This window comes from Microcaecilia unicolor, chromosome 1, assembly GCF_901765095.1.
Source record: "Microcaecilia unicolor chromosome 1, aMicUni1.1, whole genome shotgun sequence".
Taxonomy (NCBI): domain Eukaryota; kingdom Metazoa; phylum Chordata; class Amphibia; order Gymnophiona; family Siphonopidae; genus Microcaecilia; species Microcaecilia unicolor.
Genome location: NC_044031.1, coordinates 554,580,374 through 554,605,791, shown reverse-complemented (window position 1 = coordinate 554,605,791; position 25,418 = coordinate 554,580,374). Strand labels below are relative to the sequence as shown.

Genomic DNA, 25,418 nt, shown 5'->3' with positions numbered 1-25,418 from the left:
GCGTGCGCCTCAGCAAGGCCCCTCGGCTCCCCAGCAAAAGCAAGGGACGAGCTTTTGACTGGCTCCAGCAGAGCATAGCCGACATCCAAGTGTCAGTGCCGGGCGACCTACTGGTCAGAGGGAGGTTGAAAGTTTTTCACCAAAGGTGGCCTCTCATAACCTCCGATCAGTGGGTTCTCCAAATAGTCCGGCAAGGATACACCCTCAATTTGGCCTCAAAGCCTCCAAATTGTCCACCGGGAGCTCAGTCTTACAGCTTCCAACACAAGCAGGTACTTGCAGAGGAACTCTCCGCCCTTCTCAGCGCCAATGCGGTCGAGCTCGTGCCATCCGGGCAGGAAGGGTTGGGATTCTATTCCAGGTACTTCCTTGTGGAAAAGAAAACAGGGGGGATGCGTCCCATCCTAGACCTAAGGGCCCTGAACAAATATCTGGTCAAAGAAAAGTTCAGGATGCTTTCCCTGGGCACCCTTCTTCCCATGATTCAGGAAAATGATTGGCTATGCTCTCTGGACTTGAAGGACGCCTACACTCACATCCCGATACTGCCAGCTCACAGACAGTATCTGCGATTTCAGCTGTGCACACATCACTTCCAGTACTGTGTGCTACCCTTTGGGCTCGCCTCTGTGCCCAGAGTGTTCACGAAGTGCTTGGCTGTAGTAGCAGCGGCACTTCGCAGACTGGGGGTACACGTGTTCCCATATCTCGACGATTGGCTGGTGAAGAACACAACCGAGGCAGGAGCTCTACAGTCCATGCAGATGACTATTCGCCTCCTGGAGCTACTGGGGTTTGTGATAAATTATCCCAAGCCCCACCTTCTCCCAGTGCAGAAACTCGAATTCATAGGAGCTCTGCTGGATTCTCGGACGGCTCGTGCCTATCTCCCAGAGGCGAGAGCCAACAACTTGTTGTCCCTCGTCTCGCGGGTGCGAGCGTCCCAGCAGGTCACAGCTCGGCAGATGTTGAGATTGCTGTGCCACATGGCCTGCACAGTTCATGTGACTCCCATGGCCCGCCTTCACATGAGATCTGCTCAATGGAACCTAGCTTCCCAGTGGTTTCAGGCTGCTGGGGATCTAGAAGACGTGATCCACCTGTCCACGAGTTTTCTCAAATCCCTGTATTGGTGGACGATTTGGTCCAATTTGACTCTGGGACGTCCTTTCCAAATTCCTCAGCCACAAAATGTGCTGACCACGGATGCGTCTTATCTGGGGTGGGGAGCTCATGTCGATGGGCTTCACACCCAAGGAAGCTGGTCCCTCCAGGAGCGCGATCTGCAGATCAATCTTCTGGAGTTACGAGCGGTCTGGAACGCTCTGAAGGCTTTCATAGATCGGCTTTCCCACCAAATTATCCAAATTCAGACAGACAACCAGGTTGCCATGTATTACATCAACAAGCAGGGGGGCACCGGATCTCGACCCCTGTGTCAGGAGGCCGTCAGCATGTGGCTCTGGGCTCGCCGTCACGGCATGGTGCTCCAAGCCACATATCTGGCAGGCGTAAACAACAGTCTGGCCGACAGGTTGAGCAGGATTATGCAACCTCACAAGTGGTCGCTCAATTCCCGTGTAGTGCGTCAGATCTTCCAGGTGTGGGGCACCCCCTTGGTAGATCTTTTCGCATCTCGAGCCAACCACAAAGTCCCTCAGTTCTGTTCCAGGCTTCAGGCCCACGGCAGACTGGCATCGGATGTTGAGAGCGTAGATTTTGCCTCTTTGGGTCTGTCAGAGGGTGTCTCCCGCATCTTGCTTGCTTCCAGGAAAGATTCCACTAAGATGAGTTACTTCTTTCTATGGAGGAGGTTTGCCGTCTGGTGTGACAGCAAGGCCCTAGATCCTCGCTCTTGAACTACACAGACCCTGCTTGAATACCTTCTGCACTTGTCTGAGCCTGGTCTCAAGACCAACTCTGTAAGGGTTCACCTTAGTGCAATCAGTGCATACCATTACCGTGTGGAAGGTAAGCCGATCTCAGGACAGCCTTTAGTTCGCTTCATGAGAGGTTTGCTTTTGTCAAAGCCCCCCGTCAAAACTCCTACAGTGTCATGGGATCTCAATGTCGTTCTCACCCAGCTGATGAAACCTTCTTTTGAGCTACTGAACTCCTGCCATCTGAAGTACTTGACCTGGAAGGTCATTTTCTTGGTGGCAGTTACTTCAGCTCGTAGAGTCAGTGAGCTTCAGGCCCTGGTAGCCCAGGCCCCTTACAGAAAATTTCATCACAACAGAGTAGTCCTCCGCACTCACCCTAAGTTCTTGCCAAAGGTTGTGTCGGAGTTCCATCTGAACCAGTCAATTGTCTTGCCAACATTCTTTTCCCGTCCTCATTCCTGCCCTGCTGAACGTCAGCTGAACACATTGGACTGCAAAAGAGCATTGGCCTTCTATCTGGAGCGGACACAGCCCAACAGACAGTCCGCCCAATTGTTTGTTTCTTTTGATCCCAACAGGAGGGGAGTGGCTGTGGGGAAACGCACCATATCCAATTGGCTAGCAGATTGCATTTCCTTCACTTACGCCCAGGCTGGGCTGGCTCTCGAGGGTCATGTCACGGCTCATAATGTTAGAGCCATGGCAGCGTCAGTGGCCCACTTGAAGTCAGCCACTATTGAAGAGATTTGCAAAGCTGCGACGTGGTCATCTGTCCACACATTCACATCTCATTACTGCCTGCAGCAGGATACCCGACGCGACAGTCAGTTCGGGCAGTCAGTGCTTCAGAATCTGTTCGGGGTTTAGAATCCAACTCCACCCCCCTAGGCCCATGTTTATTCTGTTCCAGGCTGCACTCTCAGTTAGTTGGATAAATTGTTAGGTCAATCTCAGTTATGTCCTCGCCGTTGCGAGGCCCAATTGACCATGGTTGTTGTTTTGAGTGAGCCTGGGGGCTAGGGATACCCCATCAGTGAGAACAAGCAGCCTGCTTGTCCTCGGAGAAAGCGAATGCTACATACCTGTAGAAGGTATTCTCCGAGGACAGCAGGCTGATTGTTCTCACAAACCCGCCCGCCTCCCCTTTTGGAGTTGTGTCTTCCCTTCTCTTTGTCTTGCTACATATGAGACTGGCCGGCACGAGCCGGTTTCGGGCGGGAAGACGGCCGCACATGCGCGGTGCGCATCGGCGCGCGAGGGCTAGCAAAGGCTTTTGCTAGTGAAGATTCCGATTGGAGGGGCTGCCGTGGACGTCACCCATCAGTGAGAACAATCAGCCTGCTGTCCTCGGAGAATACCTTCTACAGGTATGTAGCATTTGCTTTATCCTCTTGTGAGGACTTGGCATCCGCTGTCCATGCAGAGCAGCTCCAGTAGGTAAGTAACTCAGTGTCGTAGCTTTTGGTTCAGACTGTAACATAACTTCCTCCCTCGTAGGTTGAAATTACCCCATCTTTGGTCTGTCCTTTGAGATTTGAACATGGTCTCAGATGATAAATGCATAAATTTTCTAGAACACGAATCAACATTGTATTTTTTCTTTTCGTAGGTTGTTAATACCATCAGTCCTCTGTTAGATGTCTATTTCCCTGAAAAATCTGGCGTTAAAGTTATTGCAGAGCCTGGAAGCTATTTTGTATCATCTGCATTTACTCTAGCAGTTAACATCATTGCAAAAAAAGTTGTTGAACATAAATGCCTTCTCTCTGGAGGTAAATGTACAATTTTGTTTTCTGTTTTCACCAGTATAATTTTTATATAGTACTCTATCATGGATCTTATATTGTCTTGCCAAGTAGAGTTTAAGTGGAAGGGAGAAACTTCCAAGATAATTCTGTGTTCTCAAAATTTCTCACTGATGGCAGAATTGCTACTTAGTATCAGTTATGTATTCCAGAATCTATCAGATTACATTTAATATAGTGGATTCTATATATTTAGGAGAACATTTTTAAAAAGATTCTGAGATCTGTTATACATTGGAAGTATTGATGGGTGACTACAGAAAGTGAAGAACCATTACATATGGGCCTTTTGATTAGTAGTATTATAAACTTGCTTCGCAGGATAAAATATGCCACTTCTTTATATACTGAAAGCTATCAAGGTGGTGTACTTTCTGGTACAGTAGGTATTTTTTTGTCCCTTGAGAACTCGCAATCTGAGTTTGCACTTTAGGTAGTGGAGTGTTGTGACTTGCCCAAGATCATAAGGAGCTGCAGCGGAATTTGAACTGGGCTCCCCTGGTTCTCAATCTGCCGCTCTTAGTTCTTGGAGTTTTGCTGTTTTCAGTCTGGCTGTGCAAGAAGTTAACATGTTTCTGAAACCAGTGAATGTGTAAATAGGGGTGTGCACAGCCATAAAGTTTTAATTCATGCTCATTTAAAATTTGGTCATCTTTTTCATGTTCATTTCTAGGTATGCATTGTTTGCACTCAAGAGCTTAATACATGCAGTCAATTGTGTAGGTTAATTTGTAGGTATATACATGTATAAGCAATTTGCGTGCACTTCAGATTTTTAGATGTCCAAACGTGTTGCTTTTATGCTCACGAATGACATTTCTGAATAAAACTGATATTTCAGAATGTAGACAAAAGAAAAAAAAAGTACAGAAATGAAAAATAGACCCCCAGCTAAAACGATACTTTCTCTTTCAGAAGAGCAAACCAAAACTGAGCCAGCCTTTATGTATTACATGAATGATGGCGTTTATGGTTCCTTTGCAAGTAAATTGTCTGAGAACTTGAACACTATACCAGCAGTTCATAAGGTGAGCACTTCTTGTAAGTTTTGCATCAACAAGAGAAAAAGATGCTGTTGGATTTGCCTTATGCGCAAAACTTTGTACACATGTAAATAGTCAGCAGTAACTGGGGTGGGGTGCATACTGGCTTATGACCCGTCTGGGTATTATCTGGGGCCCCTTGCTGCCATTCTTAAGAGCAAATTGAAGACCTAAACAAGATGTATTAAATTGAAACAAATGACCTGATTATTATTTTTTTTTAATTTAGAAATTTAAGGAAGACGAGCCTTTGTTTGCCAGCAGCCTCTGGGGTCCATCCTGTGATGAGCTTGATCAAATTGTGGAGCATTGTCTTCTTCCTGAGCTGAATGTTGGTGATTGGATCATATTTGATAACATGGGAGCAGGCACTTTAAGTACACAGTCTACCTTTAATGACCTTGAGAGACCACTCCTTTACAACATCATGTCTTTCAATGATTGGTAAGAAATTAAGTATGAGGTACTTGAGTTTAAAGGAAATAGTCATTGCTGTGGGATATTTTTTCCAGTGGCCCCTATTGTCTTCTTCGTAATTCCTCAGACTAGACCTGTAGCAAAGTGTGTTTTTGCACCTATATGGGGAGTTTCCTTCGATTCCCCCTTCTTTTCCTATGTAACCTGGTCTAAGCAATAACAATCAATAAGAGACAAGCTGCTGTTCCATCTGGACTTTATAGCTATAGCTTGTTTGAGCCATCAGGTTGGTGTCGCTTAGCTGTGTTTTGGAAACAATTTGTTTGATAATCAAGTGGGCGTGATAAATTAGTAAAGTAAGAGTGCTTAATGGGTAGGTTTTGTTCAACTGACTCGTTCCACTTCGCAATCCAGAGTACTGACGTATGAAGTGTGTGCCGTCATGTTTGTGATCCCAGTTCAGATAAACTTGCAGTGGAGACAGCTGCAGAAGGGTTAGAATGCCATTTCTAAACCAGTAGCAAAGAAAAAGTGGAAGATGGACCACAGCAACCAGAGACTGGAGGGACACAACCTTGAGTGAAAACAGTCTAATATAATAATTTGCTCCTGCAACGTTCCAATGTTTCTCACTGCGTTCATAGCCATCTCCTGACGTCACTCTCCCGCAGTAGAAGGCTGCTTGCCTGACGTCAGGAGAGGTTACTATTTGAAGCAGGGAGGTGGGAAGCCCCTCCATCCCAATTCCAGGGTCTCCCCTCCCTCCCAGTTCCAGAGTCGTCGTCCCTCCCTCCCTTCCAGTTCCAGACTCCCTCCTTCTGAGTTTCATTACAACATATATGGTTGTTCACCACCAAAGGTCTTTGTAAAGACCAATTTGTATTTCACTACACCAGGACAATTGATGTTCATTAATTCATCTATCTATACAGACTTCTGAAGCAGGCCTAGTGGCCGAAACAACCTTGTGTCGAGTCCTTAATAAACTATTTTCACACAAGATTGTGTCCCTCCAGTCTCTGGCTGCTGTGGTTCATCTCCCACTTTTTCTTTGCTCCTGGACTTGGTCTTTTGAGTTCTCTGCGGTTGCGGATTTTTTTTTTTTTTTGCTTTCTAAACCTGTATACACCCAGTGGGGTCATGCATTTATGTTTACCAAGTCTGGTCTTTAAGTACCCCTTCCTAGTCAGGTTTTCAGGATGTCCGCAGTGGATATGCATGAAAAAGATTTATAATGGAGGCAGTGTATGCAAATCAAGTTCATGCATATGTATTGTGGATATCTTGAAAACCTGACTGACGAGGTACTCCAGGACTGGACTTGGAAAACAGTGCACTAGATTATAGGATTAGAAATTTTGCAAGATCGAATTGTAACATCTATTTTAAAATTGAATCAAAAAGTATCTGTGGAAGCATAAATGAGTGAAAAAGAACCCCCCCCCTCCCCCCCCATAAGGAAAAAAAAATAACCTAACAAGTGCAGGCAGTACTAAACTGGCTGTTTACTGGTCATTGCTGGAACCGAGGAAAGCAGCCCTTTCTGTATCCACTTAGACTAGGCCAGGCAGAGCACATTGACTTTTGGTGACATCACCAGTATATAGGGAGTGGTGCAGCCCTAGAACTTGTCAGTGTTCTCTGCCTCTAGCAGATGGTTGCAGTTTGGACTGGTACAGCAAGATTTCTTGGCCCGGTTCCCAGTGGTGCAGATTGAGGTCTGTGGCACTTGGATGAGTGCCTGACCGAAATGTGACTCTTAAAGCAAAGGTCCATGGTGCAATCTCTGCTTCCATATCATCATGCTGATCAATCCGTAGACTGGTGGGTTGTGTCCATCTTCCAGCAGGTGGAGATAGAGAGCAATCCTTTTGCCTCCCTATATGTGGTCATGTGCTGCCGGAAACTCCTCAGTATGTTCTCTATCTCAGCAGGTGGTGGTCACACACAGCAGCAGCTCTGGCTAGGTCTCCAAGCCTAATTTTTAGGTTTTGTTGAGTACCTGGGGTTGAGGGCTCTTCTTGAGCAAGTGCAAACCTGGTGGTGCCAGGTCCCTCCTTTTCTCCCCCCTCCCGCTGGCTCCGTTTAAAAAAAAAAAAAAATTTGGACGTCCTTTAAGGGCGTTTATTTCAGCGTTTATTGCAGCTGCTCACTGGGTCACCAGTTCGTTACAGCTCGGAGCAGGTAATTTTACCTTTTTATAGCGGGCAGGGGGTTCCTCGTTCGGTCTCCACGTGGCCTATGGGGTCGGAGGGTGAGGGTGCGAAGATTCGCTCCCCGGTCCGCGTGTGTGCGTCTAGCGAGGATGCGGGGGTTTCAAAGCCTAAATCGCCTTTGTTGAGCATCAGTTTGGAGTCCGGTCAGTGTCCCGGTTCTTCCTCCGGTGCGGCGGTTTTTCCCGCCATAAGCGCCCATCCCCCGCTGCTCGCCCACTCCATGTTGGCCGGCCACTCTGCTCGGACGGCTTCTTCTTGGGCTGCCCTTGAGCTGGGAGACGTTAATACTATGGTCGCCCCTGATTTGGGCGATGGTAAGAAAGCGGCCAAAGTTAAGCGCCGTTCCTGCGCGGCTCCTCGGAGTTTCGCACCGGACGCCATTTTGGATGCTCAGCACGTTTCTCCCCCGCTCTTGCGAACGCCGGTTGAGGGTGCGTCTAGGGCCGTGGCCCAAGCTGCAGAAGTGCACAGTTCGGGGGGATTCTCCCCTGAGTTCATTTTGCTGCTGCATCAGGCTTTTCTTATGCAAAACGCTGCCCCTGCCCCCCTGTCTGATAAAGGGGTTGAGGCCTCCGGAAGCAAACGCCCTCTGGTGGATTTCCAGGCCCTAGAGGACTCTGTCTCCTCTGATATAGATGAGGGCAGCGTATCTGAGTTCTTCCAACGGTCCTTTCGGGATTCCTTGGAGGAGACGGATTCCCACTCGGATGGAGCGGATGACCCCTCTGCAGCGCGGATCTTTCGCTCAGAGGGTTTGCCCAACCTGTTAGTGCAGGCCATGAGCATTTTGAAGATTTCCTCTCCGGAGGACGTCTCTCCCTCAGCCTCTGTTGGCTCCACCATTATGCTGGGGACGAAGCGCCCGCCTAGAACCTTCCACATTCATGAGGCCATGCGCACCTTGATTTCGGCTTAATGGGATGTCCCAGAAGCGAGCCTCAAAGTGGCTAGGGCTATGTCCCGCCTCTATCCTCTGCCTGAAGGTGAACGGGAGGCCTTTCTTTGGCCTACCGTGGATTCTTTAATCACTGCGGTGACTAAGAAAACGGCGTTGCCAGTGGAAGGTGGCACGGCCCTAAAAGGACGCCCAAGACAGAAGATTGGAGGCGGCCTTAAGGTCATCCTTCGAGGCAGCTGCTTTAAGTTTGCAGGCCTCAGTTTGCGGCTCCTTTGTGGCCAGGGCGTGCCTGACGGTTGTGCAGCAGGCTTCCCCCTCGGATCCTTCCTTGAGGGCTGATTGGCCGGCCCTGGAATCGAGCTTGGCTTATTTGGCAGACTTGCTGTATGATGTCTTGAGAGCCTCAGCTAAAGGTATGGTTCAGACAGTCTCTGCGCGGCGGTGGCTTTGGCTGAAGCATTGGTCTGCTGACCACGCCTCTAAGTCTCGCCTGGCTAAGTTGCCTTTTAAAGGCAAGCTGCTCTTTGGAGTCGAGCTGGACAAAATTGTGACGATCTCGGCACGTCTAAGGGCAAGAGGTTACCAGAGGTTAGGGCTCGGGCCAGTGGTGCTCGCCCCGGTTCCTCCAAAGGACGGTTTCAGGAAGCCCGTCGGTATCGCCCGGGCAAGTCGGGCTCCTCTGCCCCCTCTTCCTTCAAGAGGAACTTCTCCCCCAAGCAGCATTCCTTTCGCAGAGACCGCCGTCCCGGAGGTGCGTCCTCCGGTCCTCCCCCAGGGTCTCGTACCCAATGACGGGGCCCTGGTCCATGGCCCTGTGCAGATTGGAGGACGCCTGTCCTCGTTTCTGGGCGAGAGTGGACCAGGGTAACTTCAGACGCTTGGGTGCTGGAAGTCATCAGAGACGGCTACAAGCTAGAGTTCTGCCGACCCTTAAGAGACGGGTTTGTGCACTCTTCCTGCAAGTCTCCGGTCAAAGCTGTGGCAGTGCAGCAGACTTTGGACAATCTGATCTGCCTGGGTGCGGTCGTTCCGGTGCCAGAAGATCAGCTTGGCAAGGGACGTTACTCCATTTACTTTGTGGTACCAAAGAAAGGAGGTTCTGTACGGCCTATCCTCAACCTCAAAGGGGTCAATCGGGCCTTGAAAGTTTGGCACTTCCGAATGAAGACTCTCCGCTCTGTTATAGCGGCAGTGAAGGCAGGGGGAGTTCCTGGCATCCTTGGACATCAAGGAAGCTTACTTGCATATTCCCATCTGGCCTCCTCATCAACGCTTTCTGCGTTTTGCAGTCCTGGGCCGACACTTCCAGTTCAGAGCCCTCCCGTTCGGGTTGGCTACTGCTCCGCGGACCTAATCCAAAGTAATGGTGGTCATCGCGGCCTTCCTACGAAATGAAGGAGTACAAGTCCATCCTTATCTGGACGACTGGTTGATCCGAGCCCCCTCTTATGCAGAGTGCGGCAGAGCTGTAGACCGGGTGATTGCTCTTTTGAGCTCCCTGGGGTGGATCATCAACTGGGAGAAAAGCCAGCTGCGCCCGACTCAATCCCTGGAATATCTGGGAGTTCGTTTCGACACCCAAGTGGGCAGAGTGTTCCTGCCGGACAATCGAATTGTCAAGCTTCAGGCTCAGGTGGACCAGTTCCTAGTAGCCTCTCCTCTTCGGGCTTGGGACTATGTGCAGCTGTTGGGCTCTATGACGGCCACGATGGAAGTAGTGCCCTGGGCCAGGGCTCATATGAGACCACTACAACTCTCTCTGCTGTAGCGCTGGACTTCTGTGTCGGAGGATTACGCTGTGTGCCTTCCCTTGGACCTAGCGGTGCGCAAGGCGCTGAGCTGGTGGCTGAGGACAGACCAGTTGTCCACAGGGATGCCTCTTTTGACCCCGGAGTGGGTTGTCGTCACGACGAACGCCTCTGACGGGCTGGGGAGCCCACTGCTTGGGAAGGACAGCGCAGGGGCTCTGGTCTCCTGCAGAGGCAAAATGGTCTATCAACCTCCTGGAACTCAGAGCCATTCGGTTGGCACTTTTGGAGTTTCTCCCGGTACTGGCGTTGAAGCCAGTACGGGTCCTGTCGGACAATGCCACGGCTGTGGCCTATGTCAATCGCCAGGGAGGTACCAAGAGCGCCCCTCTAGCCAAGGAGGCCATGAATCTCTGCCAGTGGGCGGAAGCGAACCTGGAACAGCTGTCAGCGGCCCACATTGCCGGAGTCATGAATGTCAAGGCGGACTTTCTCAGTCGCCATACCTTGGATCCTGGAGAGTGGCAGCTATCGGCTCAGGCGTTCTTGGACATCACGAAGCGCTGGGGCCAGCCGAGCCTAGATCTGATGGCGTCATCGGCCAATTGCCAAATGCCACGCTTTTTCAGCAGAGGACGGGACCCTCGATCTCTGGGAGTAGATGCTCTTCTCCAACAGTGGCCGACACAGGAGCTTCTCTATGTGTTCCCACCCTGGCCCATGTTGGGCAGGGTGCTAGACCGGGTGGCAAAGCATCCAGGCCGGGTAATCCTGGTGGGTCCGGACTGGCCCAGACGTCCCTGGTATGCGGACTTGATCAGGCTCTCAGTGGATGGCCCTCTGCGACTGCCAGTGGAGCAGGGCCTGTTGCATCAGGGTCCCGTGGTGATGGAGGATCCCTCCCCCTTTGGTCTTACGGCCTGGCTATTGAGCGGCAGCGTCTGAGGAAGAAGGGCTTCTCAGACAAGGTCATCGCCACTATGCTGAGAGCGAGGAAGCGCTGTACTTCTACTGCTTACGCCAGGGTTTGGCGTACCTTTGCATCGTGGTGTGAGGCAGGCTCCCTTTCTCCCTTCACTGCTCCAATTTCTTCAGTGTTGGCGTTCCTGCAAGAAGGTCTGGAGAAAGGCCTGTAGCTCAGTTCCCTTAAAGTCCAGGTAACGGCTCTGGCTTGCTTCAGGGGCCGCCTGAAGGGTGCTTCCCTGGCTTCGCAGCCAGATGTGGTGCGCTTTCTCAAGGGTGTTAATCACCTGCGCCCTCCTCTGCACTCAGTGGTACCTGCGTGGAATCTCAATCTGGTGCTAAGAGCCTTGCAGAAGCCGCCTTTTGAACCCTTGTCGAGGGCATCTGTGAAAGACCTGACGTTGAAAGCAGTCTTTTTGGTGGCTATCACTTCAGCCAGAAGAGTTTCCGAGCTCCAGGCGCTATCATGTCGAGAGCCCTTTCTGCAGTTCACTGAGGCAGGAGTGTCTATTCGCACAGTGCCTTCCTTCCTGCCCAAGATTGTTTCTCGCTTCCATGTGAATCAGCAGCTCTGTCTCCCATCCTTTCGTAGGGAGGACTACCCAGAGGAGTGCTCTGCTCTCAAATATCTAGATGTGAGACGAGTCATCATGAGATACTTGGAAGTGACCAATGATTTCCGGAAGTCGGATCATCTGTTTGTCCTGTTTGCAGGTCCTCGTAAGGGTCTGCAGGCTGCTAAGCCTACAGTGGCAAAATGGGTCAAGGAAGCCATTGCAGCGGCTTATGTGGCCGCGGGGAAGGTGCCGCCTATCCGGCTGAAGGCTCACTCCACTAGAGCTCAGGCGGCCTCGATGGCGGAGGCCGGGTCCGTCTCCTTGGAAGAGATTTGCAAGGCGGCAACTTGGGCATCGGCTCATACCTTCTCCAGGCATTACCGCTTGACTGTGGCTGCTCGGGCGGAGGCCCGGTTTGGAGCTTCAGTGTTGCGGTCAGGGATTTCTATGTCCCGCCCTGGGTGAGTACTGTTTCGGTACATCCCACCAGTCTATGGATTGATCAGCATGATGATATGGAAGGTAAAATTATGTATCATACCTGATAATTTTCTTTCCATTAATCATAGCTGATCAATCCATAGCCCCTCCCAGATATCTGTACTGTTTTTATTCTGGTTGCATTTCAGGTTCAAGTTTACTCTTCAGTTCCTTTTCAGGAGGAATTCGTGTTCAAGTTTTTTCAATTGGATTCTTCAAGAGTTGACGATTTTGTGTTACAGTGAGCTGCTGCATTCCTCTCCCCTCCGTTTTACGGGGCTGGATTGAGACCTAAATTCTGCCGGCGCTCCCTCCCGCTTTGTGCGGCTGTAGGGCAGCTTTGTACCCCTCCCGCTTCGGCGGTGTTAGGGTCAGTCAGCTCCTCCCGCGGTTGCAGGATAAGCCAGATCCCCCCGCATCGGCGGGTGTGGTGTCCCTCCCCCGCTCCGCGGGGATGAGCTGGACGGATTCCCCTCCCCCATTTCAAAGGTGGTGAGCTGGGCAGAGTGTCCCTTTGTGGGTGTAATTCTCTAAGTGCTGAGTCCTGCGGATGGAGCTTGGATATCGACATATACTGAGGAGTTTCCGGCAGCACATGACCACATATAGAGAGGCAAAAGGATTGCTCTCTATCTCCACCTGCTGGTAGATGGACACAACCTACCAGTCTATGGATTGATCAGCTATGATTAATGGAAAGAAAATTATCAGGTATGATACATAATTTTCTCCGAGGACAAGCAGGCTGCTTGTTCTCACTGATGGGTGACGTCCACGGCAGCCCCTCCAATCGGAAACTTCACTAGCAAAGTCCTTTGCTAGCCCTCGCGCGCCCGCGCGCACCGCGCATGCGCGGCCGTCTTCCCGCCCGAAACCGGCTCGAGCCGGCCAGTCTTCTTTTGTCCGCACTCGGTACGGTCGTGTTTTCGCCGTGTCGAGCCCCGGAAAGTCGACCTCGCGCGTCCAATTTGTTTTGAACGTGTTTTTTTCCTTCGGGAAAGCTTTGTCCTAGTCGGGAAGTGCTCCGGAAACCCCCCGCCGGGTTTCGTGTAAATCCTCCCCGTACTTCCAGCTTTTTTGCCCCGGTAAGTTTTCTTTCGTCGTCGGGGTAGGCCTCTTTTCGGCCTCGGTCGAGATTTTTTCTCCCTCTAAATTTGGTGCTTCAAATTTCGCCATTTCGGCTTTTGATTTCGCCGGCGTGATTTTTCCGCCCATGACATCGAAGCCTTCCAGCGGCTTCAAGAAGTGCACCCAGTGCGCCCGGGTTATCTCGCTCACTGATCGACACTCGTCGTGTCTTCAGTGTCTGGGGGCCGAGCACCGCCCTCAGAACTGCAGTCTGTGTTCCCTGCTTCAAAGGCGGACTCAGGTAGCGAGACTAGCCCAGTGGAACGTGTTGTTCTCGGGCTCTTCGTCGGCATCGGCACCGGGATCTTCGAGTGCATCGACGTCGTCAGCGTCCAGACCATCTTCCTCGGCCGCCCCTGCATCGAGTGCATCGAGGCATCGGGCCTCTGCATCGGCGCCGAGACATCGGATAGCTGCATCGACGTCGGTGGTACCAGGACCTCGTCTGCTGATGTCGTCGGACGGTGGTGCATCGGGTGGAGTGCAGGTGAGGGCTGTCCATTCCCCTGCTGGTGGCGGTGAGCCCTCGGGTGGGTCTCCGCCTACCCTGAGGGCTCCTGCGGTACAGCCCCCCCGAGATCGACCTTCTTCAGTCTCGGCCCCGAGGAAGCGACGGATGGATTCGACGTCCTCCTCGTCGGTGCCGGGGAGCTCCGGTGACATGCTTCGGAAGAAATCGAAGAAGCATCGACACCGGTCTCCTCCCCGTGTCGGCACCGAGAGCTCTGGGTCGCCGAGGGATTCGGCACCCAGCAGGCATCGGCACCGAGAGGACCGCTCACCCTCTGTTCAGGAGGTGTCGATGCGCTCCGCTCTGGACAGCCCGGAACAGCCTCCACGCCCGGAACAGGTACTGACGTCGACGCCTGCATCGACCTCTCAGCCTTTCTCTGCAGCCGCTCTAAACGAGAGCCTCCGGGCCGTTCTCCCAGAGATTCTGGGAGAGCTGTTGCGCCCTACCCCTCCGGTACCGGCGGTGCTTGCGCCACCGGTACCGTCGAGCGTGGCGCCGGCTGGCCCATCGCCCAGGTTGAGGTCCCCGACGTCGGTACCGCGTGCGGTACCGACCGCGGCCACCTCCCAGGAAGGCTCCCCGACTACGTCGGCGGAGGGAGCTTCGCCGATGCGGGCGAGGGAGTCTACCTCTCGACGCCCCCATCGTGGACGGGGTTCCACGGAGTCGAGCAGGGCGAGGTTGCAGACACAGGTCCGTGAACTTGTGTCTGACACCGAGGGTGAGGCCTCGTGGGAGGAAGAGGAAGATCCCAGATATTTCTCTGACGAGGAGTCTGAGGGTCTTCCGTCTGATCCCACTCCCTCTCCTGAGAGACAGCTTTCTCCTCCCGAGAGTCTGTCTTTTGCCTCCTTTGTCCGGGAGATGTCTACGGCCATCCCCTTCCCGGTGGTTGTGGAGGACGAGCCCAGGGCTGAAATGTTTGAGCTCCTGGACTATCCTTCTCCACCTAAGGAAGCGTCCACTGTTCCCTTGCACCATGTCCTGAAGAAGACATTGCTTGCGAACTGGACCAAGCCATTAACTAATCCCCACATTCCCAAGAAGATCGAGTCCCAGTACCGGATCCATGGGGACCCAGAGCTGATGCGCACTCAGTTGCCTCATGACTCTGGAGTTGTGGATTTGGCCCTAAAGAAGGCTAAGAGTTCTAGGGAACATGCTTCGGCGCCCCCGGGCAAGGACGCTAGAACCTTAGACTCCTTTGGGAGGAAGGCCTACCATTCCTCTATGCTCGTGTCCAAGATCCAGTCTTACCAGCTCTACACGAGCATACACATGCGGAATAATGTGCGGCAGTTGGCGGGCTTGGTTGATGCTCTTCCCCCTGAGCAAGCCAAGCCTTTTCAGGAGGTGGTCAGGCAGCTGAAGGCGTGCAGAAAATTCCTGGCCAGAGGAGTTTATGACACTTTTGATGTTGCGTCCAGGGCCGCTGCTCAAGGTGTGGTGATGCGCAGGCTCTCATGGCTGCGTGCCGCCGACCTGGAGAATAGAATCCAGCAGCGGATTGCGGACTCGCCTTGCCGTGCGGATAACATTTTTGGCGAAAAAGTCGAGCAGGTGGTAGAGTCTCTCCACCAGCGGGATACCGCATTCGACAAGTTCGCCCGCCGGCAGCCTTCAGCTTCTACCTCTACAGGTAGACGATTTTTCGGGGGAAGGAAGACTGTTCCCTATACTTCTGGCAAGCGTAGGTACAATCCTCCTTCCCGACAGCCTGCGGCCCAGGCTAAGCCCCAGCGCGCTCGCTCTCGTCAGCAGCGTGCGAATCAGCAAGGCCCCGCGGCTCCCCAGCAAAAGCAAGGGGCGAGCTTTTGACTGGCTCCAGCAGAGCATAGCCGACATCCAAGTGTCAGTGCCGGGCGACCTGCCTGTCGGAGGGAGGTTGAAAGCTTTTCACCAAAGGTGGCCTCTCATAACCTCCGATCAGTGGGTTCTCCAAATAGTCCGGCAAGGATACACCCTCAATTTGGCCTCACAACCTCCAAATTGTCCACCGGGAGCTCAGTCCTACAGCTTCCAGCACAAGCAGGTACTTGCAGAGGAACTCTCCGCCCTTCTCAGCGCCAATGCGGTCGAGCCCGTGCCATCCGGGCAAGAAGGGCTGGGGTTCTATTCCAGGTACTTCCTTGTGGAAAAGAAAACAGGGGGGATGCGTCCCATCCTAGACCTAAGGGCCCTGAACAAATATCTCGTAAAAGAAAAGTTCAGGATGCTTTCCCTGGGCACCCTTCTCCCCATGATTCAGCAAAACGATTGGCTATGCTCTCTGGACTTGAAGGATGCCTACACACACATCCCGATACTGCCAGCTCACAGACAGTATCTGCGATTTCAGCTGGGCGCACGCCACTTCCAGTACTGTGTGCTACCCTTTGGGCTCGCCTCTGCGCCCAGGGTGTTCACAAAGTGCCTAGCTGTGGTAGCAGCGGCGCTTCGCAGGCTGGGGGTGCACGTGTTCCCATATCTCGACGATTGGCTGGTGAAGAACACATCCGAGGCAGGAGCCCTGCAGTCCATGCAGATGACTATTCGCCTCCTGGAGCTACTGGGGTTTGTGATAAATTACCCAAAGTCCCATCTTCTCCCAGTGCAGAAACTCGAATTCATCGGAGCCCTGCTGGATTCTCGGACGGCTCGCGCCTATCTCCCAGAGGCGAGGGCCAACAACTTGTTGTCCCTCGTCTCGCGGGTGCGAGCGTCCCAGCAGATCACAGCTCGGCAGATGTTGAGATTGCTGGGCCACATGGCTTCCACAGTTCATGTGACTCCCATGGCCCGCCTTCACATGAGATCTGCTCAATGGACCCTAGCCTCCCAGTGGTATCAGGCCGCCGGGGGTCTAGAGGACGTGATCCACCTGTCCACGAGTTTTCTCGAATCCCTGTATTGGTGGACGATTTGCTCCAATTTGACTCTGGGACGTCCCTTCCAAATTCCTCAGCCTCAAAAAGTGCTGACCACGGATGCGTCTCTCCTGGGATGGGGAGCTCATGTCGATGGGCTTCACACCCAAGGAAGGTGGTCCCTCCAAGAAAGCGATCTACAGATCAATCTTCTGGAGTTGCGAGCGATCTGGAACGCTCTGAAGGCTTTCAGAGATCGGCTGTCCCACCAAATTATCCAAATTCAGACAGACAATCAGGTTGCCATGTACTATGTCAACAAGCAGGGGGGCACCGGATCTCGCCCCCTGTGTCAGGAAGCCGTCAGCATGTGGCTCTGGGCTCGCCGTCAAGGCATGGTGCTCCAAGCCACATATCTGGCAGGCGTAAACAACAGTCTGGCCGACAGGTTGAGCAGGATTATGCAACCTCACGAGTGGTCGCTCAATTCCCGTGTGGTGCGACAGATCTTCCAGGCGTGGGGCACCCCCCTGGTGGATCTCTTCGCATCTCAAGTGAACCACAAGGTCCCTCAGTTCTGTTCCAGGCTTCAGGCCCACGGCAGACTGGCGTCGGATGCCTTCCTCCTGGATTGGGGGGAAGGTCTGCTGTATGCTTATCCTCCCATTCCTCTGGTGGGGAAGACTTTGTTGAAACTCAAGCAAGACCGAGGCACCATGATTCTGATTGCTCCCTTTTGGCCGCGTCAGATCTGGTTCCCTCTTCTTCTGGAGTTATCCTCCGAAGAACCGTGGAGATTGGAGTGTTTTCCGACCCTCATCACGCAGGACGAAGGGGCTCTTCTGCATCCCAACCTCCAGTCCCTGGCTCTCACGGCCTGGATGTTGAGGGCGTAGACTTTGCCTCTTTGGGTCTGCCAGAGGGTGTCTCCCGCATCTTGCTTGCTTCCAGGAAAGACTCCACTAAGAGAAGTTACTTCTTTCATTGGAGGAGGTTTGCCGTCTGGTGTGACAGCAAGGCCCTAGATCCTCGCTCTTGTCCTACACAGACCCTGCTTGAATACCTTCTCCACTTGTCTGAGTCTGGTCTGAAGACCAACTCCGTAAGGGTTCACCTTAGTGCAATCAGTGCATACCATTACCAAGTGGAAGGTAAGCCGATCTCAGGACAGCCTTTAGTTGTTCGCTTCATGAGAGGTTTGCTTTTGTCAAAGCCCCCTGTCAAGCCTCCTACAGTGTCATGGGATCTCAATGTCGTTCTCACCCAGCTGATGAAACCTCCTTTCGAGCCACTGAATTCCTGCCATCCGAAGTACTTGACCTGGAAGGTCATTTTCTTGGTGGCAGTTACCTCGGCTCGTAGAGTCAGTGAGCTTCAGGCCCTGGTAGCCCAGGCCCCTTACACCAAATTTCATCACAACAGAGTAGTCCTCCGCACTCACCCTAAGTTTCTGCCAAAGGTTGTGTCGGAGTTCCATCTGAACCAGTCAATTGTCTTGCCAACATTCTTTCCCCGTCCTCATTCCTGCCCTGCTGAACGTCAGCTGCACACATTGGACTGCAAGAGAGCATTGGCCTTCTATCTGGAGCGGACACAGCCCCACAGACAGTCCGCCCAATTGTTTGTTTCTTTTGATCCCAACAAGAGGGGAGTGGCTGTAGGGAAACGCACCATATCCAATTGGCTAGCAGATTGCATTTCCTTCACTTACGCCCAGGCTGGGCTGGCTCTTGAGGGTCATGTCACGGCTCATAATGTTAGAGCCATGGCAGCGTCGGTAGCCCACTTGAAGTCAGCCACCATGGAGGAAATTTGCAAAGCTGCGACGTGGTCATCTGTCCACACATTCACATCTCATTACTGCCTGCAGCAGGATACCCGACGTGACAGTCGGTTCGGGCAGTCAGTTCTTCAGAACCTGTTTGGGCTTTAGGATCCAACTCCACCCCCCGAGGGCCCTGTTTGTTCTGTTCCAGGCTACACTCTCAGTTAGTTGGTAAATTTTTTAGGTCAATCTCAGTTATGTCCTCGCCGTTGCGAGGCCCAATTGACCAATGTTGTTGTTTTGAGTGAGCCTGGGGGCTAGGGATACCCCATCAGTGAGAACAAGCAGCCTGCTTGTCCTCGGAGAAAGCGAATGCTACATACCTGTAGAAGGTATTCTCCGAGGACAGCAGGCTGATTGTTCTCACAAACCCGCCCGCCTCCCCTTTGGAGTTGTGTCTTCCCTTGAAGTGTATTGTCTTGCTACATACTGGACTGGCCGGCTCGAGCCGGTTTCGGGCGGGAAGACGGCCGCGCATGCGCGGTGCGCGCGGGCGCGCGAGGGCTAGCAAAGGACTTTGCTAGTGAAGTTTCCGATTGGAGGGGCTGCCGTGGACGTCACCCATCAGTGAGAACAATCAGCCTGCTGTCCTCGGAGAATACCTTCTACAGGTATGTAGCATTCGCTTTACCTTAAATCCTACCCTCTTGTCAGTTGCCCAGTCACCTCAACAAGGCACAGATTATAATTCTTTTGAAACTGGGTAAACCTTCAGACAGGCCAGAGTCCTACCGTCCTATCACTATGTTGAATTTTGAAGCAAAACTTTTAGCTAAAATTATGGCCAATAGGTTGACGAGGGTACTTCATTGGTGGCAGAGCCCCAAGTGGGTTTTACCTGTGGACGAGTGATTTCTAAGAACTTGAGGTGGATTTTGGCAGCTTTGGAGGTGGCGCTGTGCGTTCTAGAAGAACCCCTGCTCTTCTGATCAGCTTTGATGCCGAAATGGCTTGTGATATCGTGGTGGGGGTTTCTATATAGAGCTTTGAAGGCTTATGATATAGAAGGTTTATTCTCTCAGGCAGGTGCAAGTTTATGCTAATGGGATATCTGATTCATTCCCTATAGGGTGGGGCACACGTCAAGATTGTCCCCTTTCTTCTCTTCATTTAACGCTTGACCCCTTGCTTTGGGAACTTCAGAGTAATCTAGAGATTTGGGGTGTGCAGATTGGGGATGCCGTATTTAAAACAGCAGCCTTCGCAGATGATTTATTTCTTATTACTGAGTCCCGTTCTTCTCTTCCCATTATGGAAAGTCTATGGGGATTTCTCGGGATTTTAATTAAACTTGACTAAATCAGAAGCATTGGTGGGTTCTGATGCCTTGCATCATTCCTGGGGCAATGCTTTTTCTCTCCAATGGGCTCAGGGGTCTTGCTGTCTGGGTATTTGGTTATCCCTGGATACAGGTTCTTTGTATACATTAAATGTCACTAAGTTGCTTCAGGGCACTAGGGTGCAATTGGATCAGTGGCATACCTTCTCCTATTATTGGGTAGAATAAACTTATACCACATATTTCCTTGCTGGTTGTAAGTCTTTACCAATTTGTTACGTCTGTATTTTGTGTAAGCTGTTGATGCAGTTCTGTTGGGGAGGTAGGAAACCTAAAGTGCAATGGTGGTTGCTCTTAGGCTCAGTGAGGACTGGGGGTCCCTGATACGAAACAGTACAATCAAGCTTGTCTGCTCCGCCACTTGCGGGATTGACTCTTTGGAACATCCACTTATACAGATGTAGCCCTGGAGAGGGCCTATTTTCAACCCTGGCATCTTCATGCTCTGTTGGTAAATTTACCATTAATGGTCCGTCAAAGCATTCTATTTAGGCCCCTCTGGTTCTTATGGAGAAACTTGCTTCCATTATGGAAGCAGGATCCCTCTTGTAGTGTCTTGGGGGGGGGGGGGGTAGTAGTAATGTGGACTTCTTGTCAGGTAGCGATAACATAGTGTTCAGACATGTGGGGAGCACAGTGTTTCCTTATTGGAACACCTGGTTAAGGAGGATGGATCCTTTCTTATTTACCAGGATTTTTGTAACGGTAGCGATAATATATAGTGTTCAGACATCTGGGGAGCACAGTGTTTCCTTATTGGAACACCTGGTTAAGGAGGATGGATCCTTTCTTATTTACCAGGACTTTTGTAATGGTGTTCCCTTGATCCGGCAGCTACTTTTGCTTACATTCAGTTCCATTATTTGGCTTCCCTGCCAGTCCAGAGTTTATCCCTGGCATTTGGGGCTCAAATAAGAGAATTCTTGGAAGGGGATGTGTTGGGCCAAATTTGTGTCTTGGTTCCATAAGGAGATCAGTAGACGTTCCCCAATTCAGGATCTTCAGGGGGTTGCTGAGTGGTGGGGATGAGACTTGGGTAGGTCAGTTCATACTGTGCTCATATCGGCTGCTATTTTTGGCACTGCTCACCAAGTTTCTGGTGTGGAGCTGCAGGAGTGTCATTTTTGTAAAGTGCATAGGGCCTATTTTTCTCAACAGCAAGCATATCACATAGGCATGTTGAACACATCCTGTTGTCTGAAATGCGAGATGACTGGTAATTCTTTTTTTTTTCCTTTCTCTTGGCATGTTGCAGTGTCAGCGAATTACATAATTTTGGGGATCTGTCACGTTTCTTCAGACTTTTCTAGAGCGCTGTCTGGTCCTTACCTTCGAGCATACCATTTTTGGCTCCCTGGCAGTTCTAGGTGTTGAAACCCCTGGTGAGAAGTTATTTTTTGGGAAGTCATTTATCCTGGGCAAAAAATGCATCCCCAATCATTGGTTATTGGATGTCCTTTTGGTACTGGATAAACAACTCCATGAACTTATGCTACAGGAAGACCCATTTATCGCCAAAGAAGCAACAGAAATTTCTTGCTGTTTTAGATGCCTATCTACAAAAGATTTCACCCACAGCGTGTACTCCGGTTTTAAATAGGTTGTCGCCTGGCCACTAACTGGTGATAATGCTCCATGGGTATCAGGCACAGTCAGGTGGGGGGGTTCTGCTAGAGGAGTTTTCTATTTTCAGCAGATTGGGTTTCTAAGAACCAAAGCCCCATCTGCAGTAGATGCTTTCTCTGTCATGTAATTTCTCTTGCTGAAGCGTGGAAGTTGTTGGGAGGGGTTGTTTTGGGGCTCTCACTTAAGTGCTGGAATTTAATGATTTATGAATAAAAATAAATCCTATCCTCTTTCTATCCATTAACCAATTTCTAATCCACAGAAAGACAATGCCTCCTATCCCATCTCAGGAGTCTCTCATGGTGAACTTTGTCAAAAACTTTCTGAAAATCTAGGTATACTGCATCAACTGGCTCACCTTTATCAACATATTTATTCATGCCTTCAAAGAAATGAAGCAGATTGGTGAGACAAGATTTCCCTTGGCTGATCTCATGCTGGCTCTGTCCCAGTAAACTATGTGTGTTCCATAATTTTATTCTTTATAATAGTTTCTATTTCTCCGAGGACAAGCAGGCTGCTTGTTCTCACGACTGGGTTGACGTCCGCGGCAGCCCCCACCAACCGGAAGAAGCTTCGCGGGACGGTCGGCACGCAGGCCACGCCCACCGCGCATGCGCGGCCGCCTTCCCGCCCGTGCGCGACCGCTCCTGCCAGTTCCTTTTTTTCCGCGCCTGGAGAGAGTCGTGCTTTGCCGCTCTCTCTACTTCAGCCGCCGGATTCTTGCGATCGCGTATACGCGGATCGCGCTTCGTTAATTTAATTTAATTTCCTTTTATTATCTTTTCTTTTACAAAAAAAAAAAAAAAAAAGACTGCGCGTGTGGAGCACGCGCTCCCCTTTTCCCTCGCTTCTAGCGGGGACGCCTCGTTGCGGCCTAGTGGCCGCTCGGTCAGCTAGTTTTTTCGTGGTGTGATTTTAGCCACCATTGCCGACTTTGACTTCGCCGACGCGATTTTTCCGTCGATGTCCTCGAAGGTCCCGAGTGGATTTAAAAAGTGTGGTCGCTGCGGCCGGCCGATCTCGCAGACCGACACCCACGCTTGGTGCCTCCAGTGCCTCGGGCCGGAGCACAATCTCAAGTCGTGCGCGCTGTGTCTCGGTCTCCGGAAACGGACTCAGGTTGCGAGGCAAGTTCTGCGGGACCGTCTTTTTGGAACTTGCGCCGGCCCCTCGACGTCGACCTCGACGGCATCGGTATCGAAGGCTGGATCTTCGGTACCGGTATCGATGCCCGAGACATCGGCACCGATGGCAGCGACCCCAGGAGAACAGGTCCCGTCGGCCCGCCGGTCCGCCGGTGAGAGTGGGGTTGAGAGGCCGCGTGGGCTGTCGGCCCCGGTCACTCCCTCAGCTCGTGAGCCACGGGACCGAACCCTGTCGGACCCGGTACCTCGAGACCGAGGGGGATCGACCTCCTCCTCCTCCATGCCCTCCGGCGCCGGTGACGTGCACCGGAAAAAAGACAAGAAGCGCCGTCACCGGGAGCCCTCGGTGCACCCTGAAGGGGAGTCGACGCCGAAGCGTCATCGCAGAGAGGAGAGATCTCCGTCGGTGGTGGAGGTACCGACGCGTCGGGGTTCCGGCACCTCGGTGCCGTCTCCTGGCCCCCAGCAGCTTCTGGCACCGACACCCTTACCGGCCCCACCGCCTTTCCCGGCAGCGGGCCTGGACGAGTGCCTCAGAGCCATCCTTCCGGGGATCCTGGAAGGGCTGATGCGCCAGGCTGTGCCGGCGTCGGGGGTGCTTGCGCCCCCGGCGCCGATGACTGTGGCGCCGGCGAGCTCTAGCCCGGCGCCGGGGCTGTCGACACCGCCGCCGCTTGCGGTGCCGGTCTCGACCGCCACGCAGGTGGAGTCCCCGTCGACGTCGATGGAGGGAGCTCCGTCCCCGCCGGCGCGGGAGTCCACCGCTCGACGACACCGAGGCCTCGGTGCCTCGACGTCGAGCCGGGCCCGGTACCGGACTCAGCTACATGAGCTAATGTCCGATACCGAGGATGAGGACTCGTGGGGGGAAGAGGAAGACCCGAGATATTTCTCCTCAGAGGAGTCTACGGGCCTTCCCTCGGACCCCACGCCGTCACCGGAGAGGAAGCTCTCACCTCCTGAGAGTCTCTCCTTTGCCTCCTTTGTGCGGGATATGTCTATAAGCATTCCCTTTCCCGTGGTCTCTGTGGAAGAGCCGAGGGCCGAGATGCTCGAGGTCCTCGACTATCCATCACCACCTAGAGAGTCCTCCACGGTACCGCTGCACAATGTCCTCAAGGAGACGCTGCTTCGGAACTGGGTGCGACCACTAACTAACCCCACCATTCCCAAGAAAGCAGAGTCCCAGTACAGGATCCACTCTGACCCAGAGCTCATGCGGCCCCAGTTGCCCCATGACTCAGCGGTCGTGGATTCTGCTCTCAAGAGGGCACGGAGTTCGAGGGATACCGCCTCGGCGCCCCCGGGGCGGGAGTCTCGCACTCTGGACTCATTTGGGAGGAAGGCCTACCAATCCTCCATGCTCGTGACCCGCATCCAATCTTACCTGCTCTATATGAGCATCCACATGCGGACCAATGTGCAACAGCTGGCGGACCTGGTCGATAAGCTCCCGCCGGAGCAGTCCAGGCCATATCAGGAGGTGGTCAGGCAGCTGAAGGCGTGCAGAAAGTTCCTGTCCAGGGGGATTTTTGACACCTGTGACGTGGCATCTCGTGCTGCGGCCCAAGGTATAGTGATGCGCAGGCTCTCATGGCTGCGTGCCTCTGACCTGGACAACCGCACCCAGCAGAGACTGGCTGACGTCCCTTGCCGGGGGGATAATATTTTTGGCGAGAAGGTCGAGCAGATGGTTGACCAACTGCATCAGCGGGAAACCGCTCTCGACAAGCTCTCCCACCGGGCGCCTTCAGCACCCGCCCCCGCGGGCGGGCGTTTTTCCCAGGCTCGGCAGGCTGCACCCTATTCTTTTGCGAAGCGTAGGTACAACCAGCCGGCCCGAAGGCCTCGTCAGGCACAGGGACAGCCCCAGCGCGCTCGTTCCCGTCAACAGCGTGCGCCTAAGCAGCCCCCTGCGCCTCCACAGCAAAAGCCGGGGACGGGCTTTTGACTGGATCCACGGGAACATAGCCGCCCTACAAGTGTCCGTACCGGACGACCTGCCGGTCGGAGGGAGGTTAAAATTCTTTCACCAAAGGTGGCCTCTCATAACCTCCGACCAGTGGGTTCTCCAAATAGTGCGGTGCGGATACGCCCTGAATTTGACCTCCCTGCCTCCAAATTGTCCTCCGGGAGCTCAGTCTTTCAGCTCCCATCACAAGCAGGTACTTGCAGAGGAACTCTCCGCCCTTCTCAGCGCCAATGCGGTCGAGCCCGTACCACCCGGGCAGGAAGGGCAGGGATTCTATTCCAGGTACTTCCTTGTGGAAAAGAAAACAGGGGGGATGCGTCCCATCCTAGACCTGAGAGGCCTGAACAAATTCCTGGTCAAAGAAAAGTTCAGGATGCTTTCCTTGGGCACCCTTCTGCCAATGATTCAGAAAAACGATTGGCTATGTTCCCTGGATTTAAAGGACGCATACACTCACATCCCGATACTGCCAGCTCACAGACAGTATCTCAGATTCCGCCTGGGCGCACGGCACTTTCAGTATTGTGTGCTGCCCTTTGGGCTCGCCTCTGCCCCACGAGTGTTTACAAAGTGCCTCGTGGTGGTAGCGGCCTACCTACGCAAGCTGGGAGTGCACGTGTTCCCATATCTCGACGATTGGCTGGTCAAGAACACCTCGGAGGCAGGAGCCCTCCGGTCCATGCAGTGCACTATTCAGCTTCTGGAGCTGCTGGGGTTTGTGATAAATTACCCAAAGTCCCATCTCCAGCCAACCCAGTCTCTGGAATTCATAGGAGCTCTGCTGAATACCCAGACGGCTCAGGCCTACCTTCCCGAAGCGAGGGCCACCAATCTCCTGGCCCTGGCTTCGCAGACCAGAGCGTCTCAGCAGATCACAGCTCGGCAGATGTTGAGACTTCTGGGTCATATGGCCTCTACAGTTCATGTGACTCCCATGGCTCGTCTTCACATGAGATCTGCTCAATGGACCCTAGCTTCCCAGTGGTTCCAAGCCACCGGGAATCTAGAGG

General features: G+C 52.7%; 1 protein-coding gene across 3 annotated transcripts in view; it reads left to right on the top strand.

The window, feature by feature from the left end:
• The window catches only part of AZIN1 (antizyme inhibitor 1), a 281,655-nt gene that overhangs the window by 224,997 nt on the left and 31,240 nt on the right, over nucleotides 1-25,418 (top strand). For 2 of the 3 annotated variants that reach the window (XM_030217535.1, XM_030217541.1), the window contains exons 9-11: nucleotides 3,493-3,655; nucleotides 4,604-4,716; nucleotides 4,961-5,175. In XM_030217535.1, the coding sequence (XP_030073395.1) occupies nucleotides 3,493-3,655; nucleotides 4,604-4,716; nucleotides 4,961-5,175 (491 nt within the window). Of the gene's footprint in view, nucleotides 1-3,492; nucleotides 3,656-4,603; nucleotides 4,717-4,960; nucleotides 5,195-20,769; nucleotides 20,778-21,474; nucleotides 21,485-25,418 lie in introns of those variants that run through there. The other variant, XM_030217551.1, reaches the window with a different exon arrangement.